We start from the raw sequence: 23,073 nt of genomic DNA on the forward strand, positions 1-23,073 counted from the left end.
CTTATGATTTTTCGCAAAAATCGAAATGATGTCGAAATTTTATTTTTTGCCCAGACATGGCTAGATTGATTCAGCTCTTCATGCTGATCAAGAATATATATGGTTTATGGGGTCGGAAATGACTCCTTCACTAAGTTATAAGCTTCTAACTAAAATTACAATACCCTGCAAAGGGTATAGAAAAAACAGGAAAAACATATATCCGAGAGAAGGGACAACAGGCTGAGAGTAATGAAAATATAAAATTAAATCGCTGACAAAATCAAATTTAGCTAATTTGTGACATTTGAGCCCACGCAACGGAACCAAGGCAGCAGAGGAGGGCAGGGCAGGGAAGGAGGGAGCGGGCGGGACATGTTGTGTTAGCAATAATATCACGTATACGACACATCTGCCCATTAAATAATATTTGCATTTGCCAGCATGACGGCACGTCATGCTCTGCTCGGCTGATGTCTCTCTTTCCCGCACTCTCTATTTGTGTGTGTGTGTGTGCCTTTGTGCTTATTTTTGTGTTTTAATTTAGTGCTTTCGAAATAATTAAAATTTATGCAATTCAAAGTTAAAACAAAGTCTGCATGAGCTCGCACAGCAAACAGAGCGAGCAGATGGGAACGGAGAGGTTAAAGCTGGGAATATTTTTGCAAATTTGTTGCTGTCTGAGGCATGTTTGTGCCGAGTACATGTGTTTGTTTGCCAGGGCGTCTCCTACTGCTGCTGCTCTTTGAAATTTATACAAAACATCGCCAGGACTTGGCACTCCGAGCAACTCACAAAGGGGTGCTAAGCGGGAAGAATGGCAGAGAAATAAACAGCAATGTCAACAAAAACAATGGCTATGCAAACACGCTCATCCATGGCCATGGTGTGTGTAGTGCAGTTATCCGTTTTAAAAACAATATTTGCCTAAACTCCGGCATCTATTTGACAGTGATTGGCCAGCCGAAATGGGAGACGAAAAACTCGTAAGCTTCAATTAGTTTTTATTTAATTTCTGTGATTCATTCAGACGAATCCCTCATCCGGATGACTTTTGAGAGGTCGACTGTACTTGCTGAATCGTGGCAAATGAACGAATGGAAGCTTTTGGCCAATTCACTGGCATTGGCATTGGCATTGGCATGGCCACAAAGCCATTGCCGAATAATTACAGATGCACAAAGTGAAAAAAGGAAATCTGATGACAGACATGTGAATGCAAGAGATGTGGCAGCTACAACGCAACACAAGCTAAGTAAATTGGGATGTCAAATGGACGACAAATTAAAATGTGAAATGGAGCAAGAACGGAGCCGGGGTCCTCGGTATGCAGGGCATATTAAAAGTATTCAATCCCTCCTCCTCAGCCTCCACCTCAGTCTCTGCATCATGCCAATTTCGACAGGGACTTGGCACTCAAACATGACTGGCCATCTGTGGCCGGGTCTGCAGCTCCAGTTGCAACTGCAGTTGGTCCTGTTTCTGTTCCTGTTTCTGTTTGAGTATCTGTGTTTCGTGCTGTTTCTGTTTCTGTTTCTGGTACTGGTACTCGTACTCGTACTGGTACTGTATGCTTGCTTCGACCTGCTGCACAGATTTAGTTACATAAAATTTACTTTGCATACATTTGGGCGGCCAGGCTGTGTTTCGGCTCCCAGAACAGGGGTTCCCAGCAAGTGGAGCAGCTGTGGCCAGGACTACGGACACGCTGCGAGGCTGGCCGGACGACGTTGCGAGCAGGGGCATCAGCACATCGCCTGGTTGGATGGATAACGGGAACGTTACGGTTAGGAGGACGGCGACTCTCAGGATGAACTCGTTTACGTGTGAGGGGGGCAGGGGGCACACTACTATACATGGCTTTAAGTACTGGGCAAAGGTATTTACAACTGCAAGTCGAGGATTAAGACAGTTGGAAGGCGAGTGGAGAGTGTTTCGCTACCTACAGAGAAAGTCGAAGGCAGAGAGACAGAGAGAAGATTTGTGAGGGGGGAGAGGCAGAGAACTATGTTATGGCTAGGGTTAAAGTGGAGCTAGTTACTGGTTACTCATTACTTCGGGTGCCCGGCTAGTGGGGATATATCCTTCCGGATACTCCAACTAATCGCTTCAACTCATTCAAATTGAAATCAAATTGAAATTCAAATTCAAATCGAATGCAACAAAATTAAATACTTTGATCAGCGCTAATTGGTAGAGAGTGTACTCGACATGTCATAAGCTACTTTTGTGAATGCCAAATGAGGGGCAATTAGTTTTTCATTTACACGTGCTCACCCACTCTCATTGGTTGGCAGGCAATTTGATATGCAACCGCATCATTAGCACGGACTCAAGCCAACCAAATTGTTTAATGCCAAAGTCCTCGCACCTTAAATGGCACCCCACAAGCGCTCTACTCACATGCTCACGGGTACTCAACAAAACAAAACATAACTAAACATTCGTTTCGCACAAAAACACAAAACATTCGGTCAGCTGTCGGTTGAAAAATATAAGTGCTTGTGGCTCCGACAATTTATTCATTATTGCATTGTGACTAAACAAGATGTTAAACCAATCTACATAATGGCTACGAGGCAACGTGTTCGGGTGAGCTGTGCAGGTGGACTATTTACATAAACATACAGCAATAAATTCAATTGGGCAAATCAATCAACTAAAACTTAAGCTACAACTACAAATTAATATCAAGTGGCAATCGAGTCGCAAACTGAAAGGTCCTTGAGCGAGCGAACCGATTGGGGATGCACACGCAGAGTGGCGGATGGATAGATAAATTAATGGCTACTTGACTACGTCTACGAGTACAGCTACAGATACAGATACTTCTACGGCTACAGTCGGTTGCGTATAGATTTTGGAATAGTACCATTTAGACTGGGCTGCGCATACTGGATGAAGCTCTCGGAGATGTAGTGATGGGGCCCGGCCACGCCCACAATGGCTCCGCCACTGGATCCAACGCCGGGTACACCGACACCACCTCCGCACAGGTGTGCCGTGGGCGGGGCCACTCGCGCCCTAATCTCCGCCGCTCGTCCGCCGCCCTCCTCCAGCTCGTTCAGCTCATCCTCCTCGATGTACATGCTGGGCACATCGTTGCGCGCCGGCCTGCGAAAAATAAACAAATTGAAAAATGGTCGTCAAAATCTATTAAAAGTTCAGTTTGCCTGCCTGCCTGCTTCACACAACTTGCTAATAGTTCCCAAGGCGAGCACCACTTTTTCCTGGCAACTTGTTTTGGCGGTGTGTATGTATATCAAAAAAAGAAACAGCTTAGCAAAGTGGACAAACTAAGCCGGTGTGCCTGCTCTCAGGCGACTCGAAATTTCAATATAAACAGCAGCATTCAAAACCTGCAGTTGCCACCTGGGGATGCCTAGCAACTTTTCCGGCTGCTTTTGGGGCAGAAACGTTGGCGAAATAAATGAAATAAATTCATTCTCTTGCTGGGGGGAGCCAAGGGGCGGATGCGTAATATTCATACACCGATAGCAAGAGCTGTGCGTATATCGACTTCACCATTTGAATGATAAATACATATATATCATATATCGGCAAAAATATAACCATTTCTCTGGAGAACCCTCGAGAACTTTTAATCAGCCTGCTCGATGGTCCATTGTAAATTAAATATAAACCAACTGCCGCGGGGAACGCTAATTACGCCGCACTCTATCGCTGTCTCTTATCGGCGGCATCAAATATTTGCACTAATACTTTGCCGCAAAAGGCAAATCATTAAAATTTATGCATAGCCGCACATGCCACGGAACCGAAAACGGGGTGATACCATCGAATGGAATGGAATGGAATGGCGGCATGCCACACAGGTGCGCCGATGATGATGATGAAATTTTATTTATGCACGGACATGGCACGGCAGGGCGAACATGAAGAGCGTTTGACAGTCGGGATGACCATTTAATGACCCGCATGCGTTCTCGCTTTGATGTGCCCGCGACTATTTTCGGCAACTATAATTAATATTTCGTTGGATTCCCCTTTGAAGTGGTCGCCCGAATTCATTATTGAGCAATCAGCGACAGAGCCAGTGCCAGTGCCAGTGCCGCTTGTCGAATCAAAGAGAGAGCCATCCCAGGCCAGTTCAGAGGTGCAGGTCGAGAGACCCGTCCACATGGACACAAAGGACGACGACGACGAAGATGAGGACGGGGACGGGGATGGGACACTGTGTTTATCTTTCATTAGCAGGCTGGGGGCGGGTATGGGGGCTAAGCAGCTGCTTAATTACCCGCCCACAGAGAGGGGAGGGCGCGACCCTTTCGTGGATACAGCGCTGATTTCCTATCTTAAATGGAAACTCTCACTTGTGCGGCTGCCGCCTCGCTTCCGGTGCTCGTTTATAGCGATTCTTTTTTTGGTACCCGACCTGGGTCGTCGTCGTCAGGTGCAGGTTTAATTAATTTAATTACAGACTAAGCATAATTTACTGGCCAGGTGCGTGCACGGTTCTAATCGATTGGCGGCCCCAAAACTGTTTAGACAATTGCTTTAATGAACCCGCCACTAACCAGGTCGTCGGATTGGCCAAGCGGCCATTTGGCCTCTCGACCTCTCAACCTCTCAACCTGTCGACCTGTCGACCTTTCGTCGGCGGTGAGGTGAGTTTAAAGCAGGCTCAATTGATTGAGCGACCGTCATTTAATTACTTTCTGCGTAATAAGCATAAGCGAGGAATGCGCAGGAAAGTATGCTACGCTTTCCACTTGCCCACTCGCCCACGCGGCATCTTCTGCGATTCTTCCGCTTTGGCTGTCAGTCACGTGCCCCACATAAATAATTTCGTAATTATTTCTGCACACACAGCCACACACATGCCGGGAGCAAACAATTTCATTATTAGTTTTTCCCCAGCAGCCGCCAGCCTGGATGGAAACAAAAGACCAGATCCCTTACTCACCGCATGCTCTTGCGCACCTCCTGCGGCTCAGGTGGCCGCGGACGATGCCGGCAGACCACGACGATGCCGGCCACGATAATTGACGTCACCACAACGGCGCCTATCACCACGACGGCGGCGAGTATTAGCAGCGTGGACTGTTTCTCCGGTCCACTGCCCGTGCTGGCGCCGGTGCCCAATCCGCTGGAGCTGCCGCTTCCGACCGCACCACCGCCGCCATGGTGCGTCGTTTCTGCGGGCGTTGGGTCCTCGGATAGAATGGATTCATCTGTAAAGGAAGGAGGAAACAGAACACTATTAATACACAGGGGAAAATAATACAAAAACTTAATTGAAAAGACCTCAAGGATGTTTAATCTGAACATGAATGATAATATAGAGATGGAGGGTATTATACTATTAGTCAGATGCTTAAAATCAAATGAAGGAATCATTTCCGACCCCATAAATCATATATATTCTTGATCAGCATCGAAAGTTGAATCAATCCAGCCATGTCTGGGCAAAAAATAAAATTTCGACATTTTTTCGATTTTTGAGAAAAATCATAAGGGGTTATCATTAAAAATTGCAAAAATTGGCAAAAAATTGAATCTTCTAAAATCTTAAATGGAGTATGCAGATTTATTAACCTAACAAAAACTAGCATAGAAAAGGTTTCCGAATTAAAATTAATGCCTTTTTGGCTGAGTTATGAGTTTTTTTTAACTCTGATTTTGTCTATATGATAGATCCTATAATTCATTTTCAAGTTTATATTCCCAACGTAAGTTTATTGTATTTATATTACTTATTATCCTTATTTTTTTTCCTGTGCATTATCCTGGGTCGTAGGTGGAACTTGAGATAGTTTCCAGGGGCCTCGCAATGATTTGTTATTTGCTCGGAATTAGTTTGATGCTGCTGCTTCTGCTGATTTCTGTTTGTCCCACCTCACTCACTCGCTCGTCCGCCCGTCGTTTATTTATTTATTTATTTATTTGCTTGGCTGTGCCGTGTTCTTTTGCCCAACTGATTGCCTTTGACTGTTTGCTTATTGTGTTTTTGTTTATCGGGCGAATCCCCTCCCCTTCAGCCGTCAGGATGAAATAGGGTTCAAAATTGAAATTAGCCGAAATGGATGATGGTTCTTGGTAATGGGAGATCTACGGGCATGATAAATAGTCGCTGCTAGAGAATAGGAATTATGAATATCAAAGGGCAGGAATCAGGAGGCAGGCCCCCACACCTTTGACCACTTAATACCAGCGATTAGGCCTGATGGCACTTGCCGCAAAGCCCCGGCAATTATGAGCAACATGTGAGGGGCATTGTTTATATTTATTAGATTTCCAGCCAGCGGAAATTGCAGCATAATGTGTGAGCTGTAGCCCCGAGCACCAGCTCCATCTCTGCAGCTCCGGCTGAACTGATTGTAAGATGATCCCCGGGCAAGATTTATGCCAGACATTCGTTAAAGCCAGCCTCCCCTTTTCGTTGGCAGGGCGGCAGGAGCATTTCCGCTCCATTTGCGGGCCGTCAAAGCAACGGTCCCGGAATTGAAACATTGCCAAGTGCCGAGGAGCAGAAGCAAAAGCAGGACCTTCTTCGCCACGGCCACGGCCTCTCGGCCTCCCGCTTTTGAAGTGAGCGTTTGAGTGGAAATTGCCTACACCTGCGGCTCAATTTAATTTTTGTTGCTGCCTGCCTTTATTGCCCGGCCTTTGGACTGGATCGGCTTCTGATGCCAAGGTTCACGGCATCTCCATCATCAGCCCTGCCTGTTTTTTAATCAGTTTCCCAGCTTCATCTCAGTCTTTGTCTCCGTCTCCTTGTCCTCCTCCGTTTCTTGGTTTACCTTCGCCACCATTGTTTGGTCGGGCATTTACTTATTTATTCGCCGGCTTGGCTCCCTCTTTGATGCTTTTTTCTCAGCTCAAGTGCCCACTTTGCTGGGTATTTTTCACGATTTCCCCTGCGCTCACCGCGGGCGGGCCAAGTGTAATAAATTCTGTTGATGAGTTCTGCGTAAACTGATTTAAATCAGCGTCAGCTGATTTGGCCCCCAATTTTATTTATTCCCATAGAATCTGGTTAGGTGGCAACCGCCTTCCCTCGAATTTATGGCCCCACATATGCCAAAACCAAAACAACGGGGAAAAACGCAAAAATCTGCGTGGGCTAGGCAAAAGGCAGCTGTTAAAATTCCGCATAAATTAGAAGGGCTTCCCAGCAAGCACCCTACTCTACGCCGGAGTCCACATAGTCCTCCGCTGTGTGTAATCACAGAGGCCGAATTTACGAGCCCGGACAAAAGCCGAATCTGCGGACGAAGGCCCATTAACATACATAAGTGACTGGGAGACGCCGGGGAGCGGCAGCTGTTTTGTTTCATGTAAATAAGTTTCGTTGGGAAATTGACTGCGCCGCAAAATCTAGTGAGTGCGCCTAATCGAACATTTGCGTATCAAATGCAATTAGCGCCATTAAATCGGGCAATATGAGTGATTTATGACTGGCGGGCGGGTCACAACAAAAAAAAAAAAGAAACATAAAAAAAAGAAAGGAAAAGAAAACCGAAACCGAAATGAAAATGGCCGAGTATTTTGCACGGGACTCTGGCGGTAAGTGGAAGTGGAAATGGTAATGGAAATGCAGATAAAAATAAAAATCAGCATGAAAATAATGACAACATTGTTGTCGTAGTTGTGAGCGAGCAGGATAACAGCAGCGAAAAAGAAAGAGAGACAGAGAGCGCCAGCAAATGGAAAAGGAACAATAAAAGAAAAGTGTCTACGGTGGCCGTTAAGCAAAACGAAAATTGAAGCAATTCCGCTTACGCTCTCACACACAAACACACATTGGCATACACACTCACGCACACTTCACATGTGCTCACACACACACTCACACACACACACACACATCGACACTGGCAGTCGCATTATGTCGTTAGGCTTGAGCAAAATGAAGAGGCTGTTGCGGCACGCCCCTGCGTATACGTAATATGCGTGTGCCCCACTCAAAGAATTGATGGAAAATGCTGAAATGCTTTCCGCTTCACTGCATAACTCAGTCACTGGATTAGAAAAGGGCGTCCCGTCCTCAAGGGCAAAGGCCCCGGGCATCCACTGACTCTGACTGGAGGCAGTTAGGAGGCATTCCTCCAGGAGACTTCAGGTTGGCTATGGGATTTCAATACTCATCATTTGGAGGGGTGTACTCTGTCTTAATGATAAAGAAATACCTCCATCTTGTAGTAAAGAAACTCTAGGGTATTTCCTAGTCGGATGCCACTTGCCAGAGAAACCTTATTTCTGCCTTTTCCCTCTGTGTGAGTGTGACGCCATGTGCGAACTTTTCGCGGCGGCTGATTGAAGACGATTTGCCCGAACTTGCGTTGATTTGAAAATGCAGTCAAGCGTTGAATTAGACAGTTCCGTCCTCAGCTGTTCCGAGTTTCAGTTCCAGTTTCAGTTTCAGTCGCAGGACCCAGAGAGAGCCTGGCTCAGGATCGGGGTACTTTATTGGCCCGGCAAGAGAAGTGACCCACAACTAGCAACCGGAAAGGCCATAACTTGCGCTGTTTATGTGATTAGCAAGAAAGGCCGGCCGACCGGGCTCCCATTTGGTTTTTCTTCCAGTTTCAGTTTTTGTTTCCGGTTGTCGGCTATCAAGTATCTTAGGATTCTTTTTTTTTGAGGGGGGGTTACACTCACCATATGGTCCCAGTTGGGCGGCCACGCGTACATTCTCAATCACCACCGGCGGCTCGCTGCGTCCTTTGGCGTTGACGGCGTAAACTAAAAATTGATATTCACGTCCTGGCTCTAAATTATTCAAACGAAACTGTGGACTGTTCTCCTGCATGCGAAAGATGGGTGCAGATGTCGCCTGAAATTATACACAAAGCAAAACATTTCAATATATAGAATATACACATATGTATGTACAAATATGGGAAGGACACAGTCGGGGATGCGACAGGCGCATTTATAATTCACTCGCCATACGCTGCCAAGTATGCCATGTATTTTTAACTTTTCGGTCCAGAGCGGACCCAACGCATAAATAATTATTCATGCCCGAAAACTGTTTTGGAGGCACAACTGTACAGGACCAGGAGCCGAAACTGAAACCGAAACAGAAACACAGGCACAGGACACTGTCTGAAATTTTAAACTGAATATCCGTTTGCCGTAATGGGACACAATCGAGTGAGCTTCGTTGGTTACGCACAAATTCCCACTCAAGTAAGCGTAAGTAATTTATGTTGTCCTTGCGGCACTTTTCCAGCCTCAGTCGAGTCCTGTGTGTGAGTGCGAGTGCCAGTCCGAGTGTGTCCTTTATCTAGCATGAATGTTTAAAGCTGCCAACCAACGGACCAACGCGTGGGTCATACTCTCTGTCCAGGACACGGGACACGGAGAAGGAGAAGGAGGAGTCCCTGCCATCATCATCATCATAGCATTTTCATTTTCATTTTCATGACCATCCTCGTGATGAGCTTTGCGCTTGGCTACTTTGCTAATAAACTCGCCCGGCAAAGCGCTTCATCAGTAGAGAAGTCCGCTCGGGCTGAGAGCGCAGCCAAACGAAATGAAATGAAATTTTCATATGATATTCCCATCTACGACGAGTGACAGAGATAATTTAATAACTCAGCAGCGTGCGGCGGGGACAAAGGGTGCAAGCATTTGACCGGGATCCCCAAGCATTAATTATGTTGTCCCTTTTACACTCGAGTGGGCTGGAGAAAGTCCTGCAGCGACCCCTCTTCGCTACATTCGCCTGCTCCAAATATTTATTACTAATTCAAGCAGAAAAGTCAGAGGACATGCACACTAATTGACCATATGGATTTCAAGTGAATTATTGCCAAGTCCCTGCTCCCCGCTCCACACACTGTGTGATGTTTCGGTTTCAGTTTTCAGTTCTCAGTTTTCCGTTTTCCGTTTTCAGCTTTCAACGTCAGTTTTAAGCTTCAGTTTCAGCTACGGCTTCAATCTGGCGCTTCTAGCTGCCGGCTGTGTGCCGAGCCGTGAGTAAATCTTAATTTAATTGAGCAATTTGCGTTTTGCTTGCTGGAACTTATCAACTTAGGTTAACTCGATTCCAGGGACTGCTGCTCCTGCTGCTTCTGATGCTGCACTCACCTGGTCGTTGAGCGTGGATATCTCGTTGTCGCCCAGGCCAATGGCCTCGCTGAACTGTCCCCGGTTGGGGCCCTGGCCCTGTCCCTGTGCCTGCCCAGAATCGGGGGAGTAGAGCAGATCCCCACCCACCACCTCCAGCATGAAGTATTGCGAAAGGCCGCCATCGCTGCCGGCTACACAGACCACCTCCAGGACGGTGTCGTTGCGCAGTTCGCAGGCCTTTGGCGCCTCCGGAGTATCTGGAAAAGAGCCGTGCAGATAGCAGTTAGTCATAGTCACAGTCATGGACAAGCCGGGGCTTAATGGCCCACCGGCCGCCCGTCCGTAATTGCATTTAAAAGCAGCTCTCCCGCTGCCTTAAAGCGCCACTTTTGCCGCAAATGAAGGCGTTGCCACGATGAAGCCAAAATGAGGAGTAAGGACTACACCCGGGAAATTATAAAGTTGCCTTTGATTTTAAGCGATGGGAGGATTGCACAAAATGCGGACAAAATACTTGGGAAAACATTAACACAAACTTTAAGTCAATTTAAATAAATATTACTCTAATTCAAGAAAGACTTGATGGTAATCTGAATTCAAGTGATTTTCAAACAAAGACAACGTTTTCGCCGAGTGCATATCCACGCCTATCCTAGATTGCATTAATAACAACCGAATTTAGCCAAGTCCTGCAGTACGGGCAGGCAGTTCAGCCCAAGGATTATTTGGCAACATTTTGGCAAAGTACACGCCGCCACCGACACTGACACCGACACCGGCAATGGTACAGGTATAACGTCTTCCCCCTACACACACACACACAGAGAGTCGCCAATTATGTAAGTAGATCCTTATGTGTGCATAAGAGATAGACTGGGGCCAACACCAGTGCCAGCAACGGTGGCGTCTCCTCTAAATTGCGGCAAAGGTGGAGGTAAGTGCCGGCATCTTGTGGCAACAACTTCCTCGACTCGACTCGACTCGAGACCGGCTTCCTTCCACCATCCACTTACTGGCAGGGAGGATGTGCACCAGACAGGGCGTCGTCTGTCTGCCCACCGCATTGCTCGCCCAACAGGCCAGCGTTATTAACTCCGAGTCCGTCTGCGGCAGGTACGTCACTGTGCTGGCCAGTCCGTTTGATTGTATCCTCGAGTTGAGCACCTGTAATGTAGGAGAAGAAGAAGAAGCCGAAGGATTAGGAAGGCTCACATTGTGCGGACGTAGGCAGGATCAAATGCAGTTCGAAACGGACTCCAATCCGAATCGAAATCAAAGCAAACCCCAGGCCAGAAGGAGGGACCAAACGGAGCATAAATATTTGAAGGCAAATAAGTTTTTATTGCAGGGCAAATGGAATCGAAACTGGATTGGAGACGGGATAAGTCATCCCGGTGGCTCTCCGGATTTTCGTGCAGATTTTCAAATAACTTGTGCGGTAAATGAATTACTTTATTTATTGTGCACAGCTGTCCCACAGCCGTCGAGTCACATATGCAAGTCTTTCGGTTCGTTTGGTCAGACTTTCGCCCACTCAATGCCCAAGTGCTGGTCCAGCTCCTGCTGCTCCTGCTTCCTATTTATCTCTCGTTTTTGTGCCAGCTCTGCAGTCCTTTGCCTTGCACCTAAACGGTTTGCATTTTAAATTCCCTCGAATGTAGGTATGCCGAAGCCCAGACCCCGGGGCCCCCTCCCAGCTTCCCGAATTTATACATTTTGATTAAATTTTAATTCAGTCACGTACGTAGCTGGGCTCCCCGGCTCGTTCGTTCGGCTGACATTGTTCGTCTGCCGTCTGCCTTGAATTGTCGAACGAAAATCCCAGACAACCCTCGAGTATTTAGCACAAGTTCTGCTAATAGCGGACCGACTTCGAACTTGGCTGGCATTTCCCGTAATTGCGACTCCGGTTGCAGCACGTTCCCCGGCATAATTACAGACACAATAAGTTTGGTTTGGATTCCGGGACAAGCTATGTACCTTTTCCCCAGTCATGGCACACGCGAAATATTGGGCTTTGCACTTGATTTTTAGCACAATAAAAGTAAGGGTAAAGTAGTTCAAATTTAAGTTCAATTTTTTCGATTTATTCAACTTCCAGGATATTATTAGTTCAGTCGGAAGCTTGTAAAAAGAAAAGGAATCATTTCCGACTTCAAATCATATATATTATTAATCAGCATCGAAAGCTGAATCAATCTAGCCATGTCTGGGCAAAAAATAAAATTTCGACATCATTTCGATTTTTGCGAAAAATGATAAGGGGTTACATCATTAAAAATTGCAAAAATTGGCAAAAATTTGAATTTTCTAAAATCTTAAATGGAGTATGCAGATTTATTAACCTTATAAAATCTAATATGGGAACGATTTCCGAATTGAAATTAAGGCATTTTTGGCTTAGTTATGATTTTAGAAAAACTTGGAATTACACAAAAATTAGCATATAAAAATATCGAATAAAAAACACACATATTCAATGTTTTCTTAATGGTGATTGTAACCCAAAGGGGAAAGAATTGCCTTAAGTCAAATGTATATTTCGATTTGCAATTAAAATATTAATAAATAAAACATTGGGTTCTACAAGTCGACAAATAAAGTTACTCCATTTTCGAAAGTTGGGAAAAATTCATAAAATCTTGAATACTTTAAATATTAAAGCCCAATGTGCTGGTGTCCTATACAAAAGTCAACACAGGAAATCTTTTCAATTTGAAATTAAGTAATGATCTATTGTACATTCGTGGCAATGATCCTATGGCTAACTGCAAGGGTATCCAAACTTCTATTTTCTTGTTTTTTCTGTAACTTTTACTAAGAGTTCTTACTTACCGGGGACACGTTACGTGTATTGTTGTACGTCCAGCTAAAACGCACCGAGTCCGGTGGATCGGCATCCACCTCGCATTTGACCAGAATCGAGTGCAGGCTGACGGCTCCAATGGAGGTCTGCTCCGTGCCCGACTTACACCGCGGGGAGACTGCAAAAAAATGAGGGAAAGATAGAGATGGGTCAGGCGGGAATGGGAACGTGAGTGGGAGCTTCATAAATATATATGCCATCGAGTTGTTAGGCAGCAAAAAGTTTCCATTTTAAATTTGCTCAACCGCCCCCTTGGAGAGCAAACACACCCCTCTCTGGGGGAAACCCCCAGCAAAACCATGCCCCCGCCCCAAAATACACACAAAAATATGAGGCAAGAACGAGGGGAATAAATCCAAAGGGAAGTCGAGCCAGCTACATAGCCTTGAGCATAGTAATTAACATGTTTCCGTTCCACGAACGATGGGTTTTTCTTCCTTCTTTTTTTTATTTCTTGTGCTCCTGTGTGTAGCTTAGCGGGAAAATCTGTGTGCCAGGTATCGGAAGAAAAGCGAGTCAGTCGGTGCTTACTTTCACTTGCCTGGAAAATGAGAGCAGATATGCGGAAGCACTGCCTTGCCCCCAAGGAGAATCAGTCTGTCGCTGGAGAGAGTGTGTTTATAAACTTGAACACGGCAAGAAAAGTATTTTTGTTTGTTTTTTTTTAAATATATAAATATATTTGATATCTGATTTTCCCCGATTCCTTGAGGAATTTTTCGTTCTTCTCTTTTTTAGTAATTTGAAAAGATTTCAGTAATTTTTCTGCGTGTTCTTTTGACCGGCTCTGTGTTAGTATCTGAGATTATATGTCTGCCCGGCGATGAAAGCCGCCTTTAAAATGTAAGTCACGCCAAGGCAGATAAGCATTCGAGGCTTCATTACTACGTTCTTGGCTTTTATCACAAGTCAGCTGCATCTCAGCGTCGAATACTTAAGCCATCTGTCTGTGTCTGCGAACTTGTTGCTCGTGCTCTTGCTCGTGTGTGTGCCCGAATGCGGGAATGGGGAAAGTTACCTAAATCCCACCCACCCACACAACCAAAGTCAATGCAAAGACTCTCGGAAAACTTTCATAATTTCAAATATAAACTACTTAAACTGTCGTGCAGCTCTTGAAGAAAGGAAAAAGGAATCGGGCGGGGGAAATGCATTTCAGATTGTCAAACTGGTAGCCAAAGAAACGTGGCACTTTTCCGGAACCGATGGCGATGGCACAACTCGCAACATGAAAAGACATTTTTGCTTGTAAGCTGACAACACAATAAATGTTGAAGCTACGTCAGGCGGCAACAAAAGGGCTACGCACCACCGCCATCCTTACAATCCCTGCCGCTGCTGCTGCTCTTCGCTTTTGAAATGGAATTTCTTTGCCAGATTGAGGGTACACGAACCCGACCAAATAGTGTACTTAAGACTCACTCGGTTGGTCGGATTGAAAGTCTTGGTATTGGTCTAGGTCTTGGTCTTGGTCTTGGTCTTGGTCTAGGTCTTGGTCCCCGGGCTTCATCGATTGTGCAGCTTGGAGAGCTCTGTATTTTTCCCTTTTCTGATTTATGCAACCAAATCGCTTGTGTGCGAGTAGTAGTATATGAAATCCACATTAATCACGGCAAAAAAAAAAAAGAAAATGGCCAAAAGGCAACTTCCCCGATCTGCCTGGGGGCGCAGGGAACTGGAAAACCGGACTGTGAGGTTTATGAAAAGTTTTGCCGGGGCGAGTATTTTTACTGGATTTATAGGCGAAAGTTTTGTCTGTGCGTGTGAATAAATCAATGGCGGTTGTTTAGGCCAGCGGCAGCACGGATTTTACAATTGTAAACAAGCCGCGCAACAACCGCAGGCAAGGCCGCACCCCGACACTGTTGCCACACCAGAATCCACACCCGCCACACCCCCCACACAGCCGACAGTTACAGATGGAGTTAGAGACATGGTCATGCATCATTTCTAAGCAATTTCCCCATCCGCTGGCCGCCGAAAAAGTTGGCTGACTGTTATACGCTGCCAGCCCCGGCTGCTTGTTGATTTTGATTTTATTCTGCAGCTTCCATTTCCGGTGCGCCGCCATGCTCCAACTCCATCACGTTGCCGCCATAGTTTGTGTACGCGTATACACATTTTATTTTGTACTTACACTGCACTCGGAGCGTGAGGCTGGAGCTCCTTGTCTCGCCCTCCGTGTTGGTGGCTCCGCAGGCATAAGCTCCCGCACTTTCCCGCTCCAGCTGCGTCAAGTGCATTATTTCCGTGCTCTCGCCCGACATTCGCATGCCCTGAAATATTCGAAACAAGTTGGTGCGATATTATTACTCGCTTTAAATTGACGAGCGAAGATGGTGATGGGGGGGAAAGGAGGTATTTATTTTATTTTAGATCGCTTAGGTCTTGAATTTCCGAGAGTTTTAGTTTCCTTTATTGAGTTTGGTAGTTAAACATTTAAGCTTTAATAAAAGTAAGTGGTTTAACCTCTTAATTAGCATTTGTGTTTCTAGGGAAATTATCCTCAACAAATAGGTATAGTCTTGACTTTGCTATGGTATTGAATGAACAATGCTGGCGGACACACATATGGTTGAAAAGAATTTCTGTCCAAATGGTCTTAGATGTGCCCCCAATTGCGGTGGTTGCCGGATGCATTGTCGAGTGACCGCAGGACCCGCAACCACTATCACAGCCAGCACCGAATGGCAACCGCAATGGAGCCACTGCTTCCTTCCACCCGGCTCCATGATGGTCACTATTTGCTAATAATCGTATTTGCCGGACAGTGGGACTGTGGTCCTGGCACTGTGGTTGCCTCATATGCCTAATGTGGCCTCTCGCCCACGTATAGGATTTATTAAATCAAATTAATATTGTATTTTCGGTATTCCGGAATTTGGCATTCGACATTTGACAGGCGGCACTCGGATGGTCATTGAATTATGGTCAGGATGGAGGAGCGAAAGGCATTTCACTGGCAATCGATGCCCACAAGTGACTCGGCGCGAGTACAAGTGCTCCATTAGCACAGCTTGACTCTTGAATAACTCGATTATGCATTTAGTTGCAAAATTCATGCTGCTGGCATTTGCATATGCATTTAATTAATACATAATAATAATTATTATAATGCAATTTAAATAGCTTAAGTTCGCCCACATATGTGCATATCATTGGCAGCTAATTAGCACCCCCTTTGGTTTCCTGCCATGAGAGTGGAATTCCGCGTTATAGATCCGCCGCAAATTGGCCGTGCTGCATCATTTGATTATTTGTAAATTTCATTAAGAGCGATGGAGAGCGTAAATAATTGCATTTGCCCTTGCAAAATAATGCATTTAACAATGACAGAGTTGGGAACACACACAGGCGACACAATTGTGGGGGCTCGCTCGAAAGTTGCTTTAATTCGATTGCCATGCCCCATGCCTCGTTGGGTTTCATTAATTTGTCCGGAACTGAGGAAACTTTAAAACTTTGCTCGCTCGACCCACTGAAAAGTTGTGAGGGTGAAAAACGCAAAAGAAATGCGGAGAAAAACATGCTGATAATAAAAATCTATATATGGCGAACTGACGTCGAACAACTCGCAGAAGTGACAAAGTTGGCTCTTTGCAACTTTTTCTGCACATTTGGCCACTCGTTTTTCATAATTCCTTGCCTCATTTTCTCTCCGCCTATTAATGCCACAGCCAGAAAGAGGCGAACTGAAAATCAAAAATCAAAGTGCCCTAAATAAGGAGAAGTTTTCGAAAGCACCACCTCCTTCCTGCCCTCCTGCCAAATCGTTTTCCTTTTTTCTTTTTTTCGGCAATTTGTTCGAAGGAAAATGGCAGGAGAGTGAAGGGAAAATATGAGCTCGGGTTTATGGTTTTTGCTGCTAGTTATGAAAAATGATGATGTGACCATGTGGACAAAACTGTCAAAGGATGTCAGAATCATGCGGTTTAATAATAGAAACCCAGGCCAAGTCAAAGTCAGGCAACAATGGTTGGCCATCCGGTCATCCATCCAGAAAAGAAATAGAAACACGAACGGAATGGAGACTTTGCGGCAATGCCAATCTCTTTCGGTTTATTTGTCGCTTGATTAATAGTTAAATAATTTGCAACACGAATGGACTTCAATGGACATCATGAGCCAATTATAAGACATTTGAGAAATGAGTCCGGGCATTCCCACCCACTGACCTCGATCCCAGCCCAGAGTCACATTCCTCTCCAGCGCCAGGCGGAATGTGAGCTCAAGTCCTGGGCCCCTTTAAGCGGTCCTGCAAAATGAAATTAAACCGCAAGAGTGTCTGCTTATGGGGCCGCAGGAATGTCGACGCCTCTGGGCCCCCAGAAACAATTGATAATAAAAATTTCGAAAAAGTGTCTGTCGAGTTGCTGATACACGTCAGCTGTTGGTCGTTAGCCCCCCGGGTGGAATGAAAGCTGTGGTACAGGAAGGAATCAAGGAAGTAGGAAATCAGGGGGCTCACTTACGTTCTTGAACCAGGAGTAGCTGGTTACCGGCGGACGAGCATCCGCCCGGCACTTGAACGTCACGTTCTGGCCCTCGGCTCGTGTCACCAACCTGCTGGGATCCTCATTGGCCAAGTGCACCGACACCGTGGGCGGATCTGTAAGAGAAGAAGATGCGGATAAGTGAGTGCGGCATCCGGCTTAATGAGCGCAGCGAATGGCTGTATAAAAGTCAAAATAATAAACGGCAATGGCTGACAAGGTGGACTCCGTCCTCATCTCCGTCTACGTCTCCGTGTCCATCTTGGGCTGCCATTGCGTAATGTACTTAGCCCCAGCTGCCGTTTGGCCCCCGAGAACATCCTTTGGGAAGGACCCGGCCTGCCGCACGGCCTCTTGACCACACGCCAAATGGGACTATTAGTTACGGTTGTAAAAATCTAATACGCGTCGGAGACTGGCGGCGCCACTTGGCTCCGGTCGGTCCTTTGTCCGAACTATATAGTGTGTGCCCCCACATCTACATCCCACATCCTCGAACTCCGAACTCTGGACTTGGGGTCTCGACCAAATGTCAATGGCGTGGGCCAAAGGGGCGGCGGACAAAATGCTGACGTTTATGGTGAATTATTAAAAAGAAGCACAAAATGAAAAGCAAGCGAATCAAGTCGGCTACTGATTTGAGTGCAGGTAATTCAGCCCTCTTGAGTGTGCCACACTTGAAGAAAAAAGCGACTGCTGCCTAATGGGCCATTAAGGAGCTGATTGAAAATGTATACAAGATTTCATTTAGCTAAGCAAATGTAAATTATATTAATAATGCATTTTGCAAATTAGTACACCGGAAAATACCAAGAGATGTAAACTTGATGCTACATCATTTTCTTAAAGTGTAAACGCCTTTTGCTTTTTTATCCCGTCAAAAATATCGACGTAAGCGGAGGAGGGTATGTAATGTAAAACGGAAGCCGGAAGCGGATGTTGCAAATATTATGGAGGCCAGCAAAATGGAAAAAGAGAGCAATAGAAACATAACGGTGAAAATTTAATCAAGGCAAGTCGAAGAACACGACGTCGAAGTCAACTTGACTGCATTTTATAAGCAGCTTAGCGGCAACCGCCTGCCAACAGGTTGATGTGGCCTCCAGCGCTCCTCTGGCTCCGTTGGCCCTAATAAAATTACGCTGGCTCTGGCCGTAATATGCTTCTAATTGGACTTTCCCCAGTGCTCACACAACCATACACACACTCGCAGGCCAGGACTTGGGCAGTTTGTGTAAAGGATACACAAAAGCCGCTCCTGGCCATGGCCTGGGATTTGAAGCCACAACCCAGACCCGGTTCCAGCCTCCTTTAGCTGCATTGTTGCTATAATTGAAGGCGGGGCTAATAACAGGTTCCAGGCTCACCTGCCGCCTGCAAGGAGCAGGAGCATATCCTGTGTGTACTTACATGCCACTCGGATGATGCGCTTGTCCTCGATGGCGCCACCCGAGAACCAAGGATTCGTGGCGCGACACGTCAGCTCCGCATTATCATTCTCCGATGTTACCTTCAGTGTCAGGATGCTCGTCGTGATATTGCCATCCTGCAGGAAAGAAATGGTAACAAAAGGTATAGATTATTAACAGTTTTAAAAAGAAGAATAATAATATATTCTCTCCCCATGTAAAGGACTTTATATTCCATGCTGTTGCAGTACTTTAATTTGCATAATGCCATGTAAATATGATACATCGATATTTTGTTCATATTTTCCTCTTCTATGGGATGTTGCATGCCCACTCGGTTTTCTTAGTACAGGGTGTGTGCCTCTCTAGTTGCATTCCCCAGCTTGGTCTTTTGAAAATAATGAGTCGAATTTCGAGCTAAGCCCTTGTCCTTGTGAACCATCCTGATGTCCGGCCACCAGGACTTCGACTTTAGCACCAGCACCAGCTTCAGCTCTGAGCTGATGGCAAACTGGGTATTAAGTTACGACGTCACCCGGAGAACCGAAAACCAGAGTCGAGCCACGTTTTGGCAACAATCGAAGCCAGAGCCTGCAAAATAACAAGCGTTTGCTTTTCCGGCTTTTCCCTATTTCCTTCGTCCTTCGTCACTGCGTGTATGTGGAATACTGTCCCCGGGATCGAAGGGCAGTTGGTTATGCACGAGCTGACTAATGCCCGGCGACGTTTGGCAGCATCTATCCGTTTCCATGGCATAATTAGAAAGCGAAAAAGACAGTGGTTCGAAGAAGAACTAATGGATGCCGAAAACTGAACCATCTTTAGAGTCCCCTAAAAATCCCCCCAGCATCCTGATAAATGCGAACTCGAGTGAAAGGAATGACTCCCATTAGTAGTTGGGTTCGAGGAACATAAATTCAAATAAAAATTCGCACATTAGCCGAATCAATGGCCTTCCAACAAGTGCAAATTTGTGCAGCTTGGCCAAAACTTTTCCCCAGTGCAGTTCATCAAAAGGAGCCAAGGGTTCTCTTCCGTAGAGAAGCTGGCTAAAAGTCAACTTGTCTGCTCCTCCCCCCGATGCTGGAAAAGTTCGTCCTGCTCCTGCTTTTTAGGGTCACCCAATGGTCTGCCTGAGCTATTAAGCGCTGCACAGTGCACTCTATGCTATATATATAAATATATATATATTCTTGTATATGTGTACGAGTGGCTGCACTGCGGCCAGCTATCAAATGTCAAACGCTGCAAGCAAATTTTCCGGCACAAAGTTGCCTTGTCCTGGGAATGGCGGACAAGAATAAAACTTTCTCTGTCCCCCCGCAAAATAGTGCTAAAATGTTGGGCAATTTGGGCAGGACTAGGGAAGGGAAGGGAACTACTATTGTACTCACCTCCTTGTCACTGTGCACGGTGACCTCGGCATTGCGAATGGGTTCGCCATCGAGTAGCCAGGTGATCTTGGCCGCCGGATAGGATCCCCAGGACTCGCAGCGAATGGGCATCGGCTGTCCAGCCGTTAGCAGATCGTTTGGCGTCATAATCTTCACGCGAACAGGTTTTACTAATGGAAGAAAATGAATTAATAAATAAAAGAACTTCAAATTATTATATAGTTATGTTCCTCAAAGATATTTCTAACAATTTTCCACATATAGTTATACCTTTGCAGGGTATTATGATTTAAGTCAGAAGCTGTAAGAGAAGTCTTTCCGACCCAAATCATAATAAAAACTGAATCAATCTAGCCATGTCCGGGCAAAAAATAAAATTTCGACATTATTTAAAGTTTTGCCAAAAATGATAAAGGGTTACATCATTAAAATTTTCAAAATTTTTCCAATAATTTGAATTTTCTGAAATCTTGAAAGGAGTATGCAGATTTATTAACCTAATAAAAACTAACATGGGAACGATTTCCAAATTAAAATGCTTTTTTGGCTTAGTTATGAGTTTTTTAAGCTTTGATTTATCTAAATAATTTTCATGTAAATATATCTACAATTATACATTTAAAGTATGCGAATATTTTAAGCTCAGCTTATAATTGATTTCCAATTTAATCCTATAATTCAAGTGTATATGCTTCCCAAAGTTATTTTCCACTCTTGTTTGTTAATAAAGTTTGAAAACTTGTACAAATTAAAAAGTTGCTTAGAAAAATGTTGCTTTATAAATATGTATGTTCAACAAACTAATATGTAGTTTGAAAAAGCTATTCTCTTGAACTTGTTTATTATTTTTCCTGTGAAAGTTATCCATGAATCAATAATTTAATAATCAATTAATTGGTCTTAGTGGCCTTACACAATTCACCTAAATTAAGTAATACAATTTAACGAGTTCTATAAACTTTTAAAGCTCTTTAAATTGTTTGTAAACAAGTTCACCTCAATCAGCAAATAGTTTCCCGACTTTATTATTGGCAAAAGCAGCACTTTTTGCAAGTCAGTTCGATGGGACAAGGGATAACTACATATATATATATGTATATATAAAGGGTAGACTCACAGTGAACCTGCACGGTGACATCCTTGCGGACCGGATCCACCAGTCGCGTGCCCCCGGCCCGGCATTCGATGCGTGCCCCATAGAAGTCGCGGGTAGTGGTTCCAATCAGCAGCTGATTCACCATCACGGTGGCACCCTCCTCCACGGAGGTGTGACTGGTGCCGATTAGCTCGGTGTTGTCGCGCCACCAGGTGACCTTCGGCGGCGGGCGTCCTGGAATGACAACAAACAGAAAAAAGAAAAGGACATGAGTAATAGCTTTGATGCGGGTCTCTCAGCCTGACGGGGACTGGTGACTAGCGAGTGGCAATCGCAGGTGCTAGGGTGATGCAGGATAAAGCATCCTTGTTGCCTGCAATTGACACTCACGAGTGCAATGGTAAATAATGCGTCAGACTGCGGTTGTCGTGGCACTGACAAAGAGGCCAGCACGCAGGACACTTATAACTGGGTCAAACTGCAGCACAGAACGAAAAAGTACACTACAGTTGCAAAAGTAACAATAACTTTTATTATTTATTTTCTTTTTATTTAAATTTTATGTTTAAAATGTAGTAAAACTCACCTCCTTTCACCTGACAGCAGAGAAAGAGCTCGTAGCCTTCGCGAAAGGGTCCTGCCATCTGGGCAATCTCCTTGCCTTGGGCATCAAAGATGCGAGGCTCATCCGGTGGCACTACGAAGAGAGGGAAATTAATCATTTCATATATTTAAAATCTCTAGAATTACTCACCAACTAAGGTCAGGTTGTGCCTGAAGTTTCTCGTCGGGGAATTGAAGAAGTCAACGCGACAGCGATAGACGCCACCGTCCTCCGGCTTTACATCGTTGATCTGCAGGCGCGAATCCTTGGGATTATCGCCGATGCTGAAGAACAGGCGCTGGCCCAGATCGCTAGCTATGGCCGCATGTGGTGCCACCTTCACGTTTCCCCCACGCGAGTCCAGGCTGCAATAGATAAGAATAATGGCGGAGAAGTCAGAAGTAAGCGTAAGTGAGGGGGCGTGGCAGCGTGTAGCGATTATTAGATGTCATAAATAAACATATGCGGGAAGCATAAGTTGGGGATACGCCTGAGTCCCTCCTCAGCCCTCGCATAATTTACGTTCATAAAAAATGACGCTCAATTTGCACACCATGAGCCAGGAGAAGAGGAGTTTAGTGCCGAGTCCTTGCTCGCCGCTTGTCTGCGTGCAGTTGCCCCTTCATCCTCCCAGTACGGTTCGCGACTTTGGCAGCTTTGTGCAAATTGCAGTAATTTGTTGCTGTTTTAGTAAATTACTCTGTTTATTTCAGGGCTCCGCGGCCCCTGCTGCATTTCCCCTGCTTATGATTATCGAGTGCCGACCACTTCACGTGCACGGCTCACGGCTGGCACAGATCCTTTCACAACAGTCCCTAGCCAGGACGTAGTCCACCCGTCGTAGACCCCCTTCTAATGAGTGATCCGGGCTTGTGGCACGCAAAAGACGGAGGGCATTCCCTAGGCACTTGGCATGCAGGGCACACGGCGGCTGCCACAATTTATATTGAAAATTTATCAGCACAAATTTATAAAAAAAAAAAAAAAAGAAATCCTTGTGTGAGGAAGGACCAAAGGGTCCTCGCCTTGCGCGTTTCGGGTCCGTGCGAGTGTGCGTGAAAATTTGCTACACTTTAGCAACGACAGCCGTAATCGGATGTGCTTTACATTTATTATAACAAAGTGGATTATGACGGGCGCATCCTTGCCCCCAAAAAACATCCACACATGTACGCATGTGGCAGCTGC

The 23,073-nt window shown here is 45.5% G+C and overlaps 1 protein-coding gene and 1 long non-coding RNA gene across 5 annotated transcripts in view; one reads left to right on the forward strand and one right to left on the reverse strand.

Moving 5' to 3' along the window:
- Positions 1-23,073, reverse strand: part of side (motor axon guidance molcule sidestep) — an 80,835-nt gene that overhangs the window by 16,224 nt on the left and 41,538 nt on the right. For 2 of the 4 annotated variants that reach the window (XR_015272606.1, XM_086836927.1), the window contains exons 1-10: positions 20,186-20,349; positions 18,793-18,928; positions 17,362-17,498; positions 15,027-15,165; positions 12,859-13,007; positions 11,037-11,187; positions 10,042-10,280; positions 8,605-8,779; positions 4,907-5,174; positions 2,852-3,093 (exon numbers count right to left, since the gene is read on the reverse strand). Coding sequence is in view for 3 of the 4 variants with exons in the window: in XM_086836927.1 (XP_086693053.1) it covers positions 2,852-3,093; positions 4,907-5,174; positions 8,605-8,779; positions 10,042-10,280; positions 11,037-11,187; positions 12,859-13,007; positions 15,027-15,165; positions 17,362-17,498; positions 18,793-18,928; positions 20,186-20,332 (1,783 nt within the window). In the remaining variant the exon portion in view is untranslated. Of the gene's footprint in view, positions 1-507; positions 1,737-2,851; positions 3,094-4,906; positions 5,175-8,604; positions 8,780-10,041; positions 10,281-11,036; positions 11,188-12,858; positions 13,008-15,026; positions 15,166-17,361; positions 17,499-18,792; positions 18,929-20,185; positions 20,356-21,302; positions 21,516-21,867; positions 21,979-22,035; positions 22,251-23,073 lie in introns of those variants that run through there. The other 2 variants (XM_086836928.1, XM_020944191.2) reach the window with 2 other exon arrangements.
- LOC147643044 (uncharacterized) lies at positions 9,833-10,593 on the forward strand. Its single transcript, XR_015272607.1, has 2 exons — positions 9,833-9,926; positions 10,005-10,593. It is a non-coding gene; the product is annotated as an uncharacterized LOC147643044 (long non-coding RNA).

The sequence above is a fragment of the Drosophila serrata genome, unplaced genomic scaffold (genome assembly GCF_035046125.1).
Source record: "Drosophila serrata isolate PLE 108 unplaced genomic scaffold, ASM3504612v1 contig_295, whole genome shotgun sequence".
Taxonomy (NCBI): Eukaryota; Metazoa; Arthropoda; class Insecta; order Diptera; family Drosophilidae; genus Drosophila; species Drosophila serrata.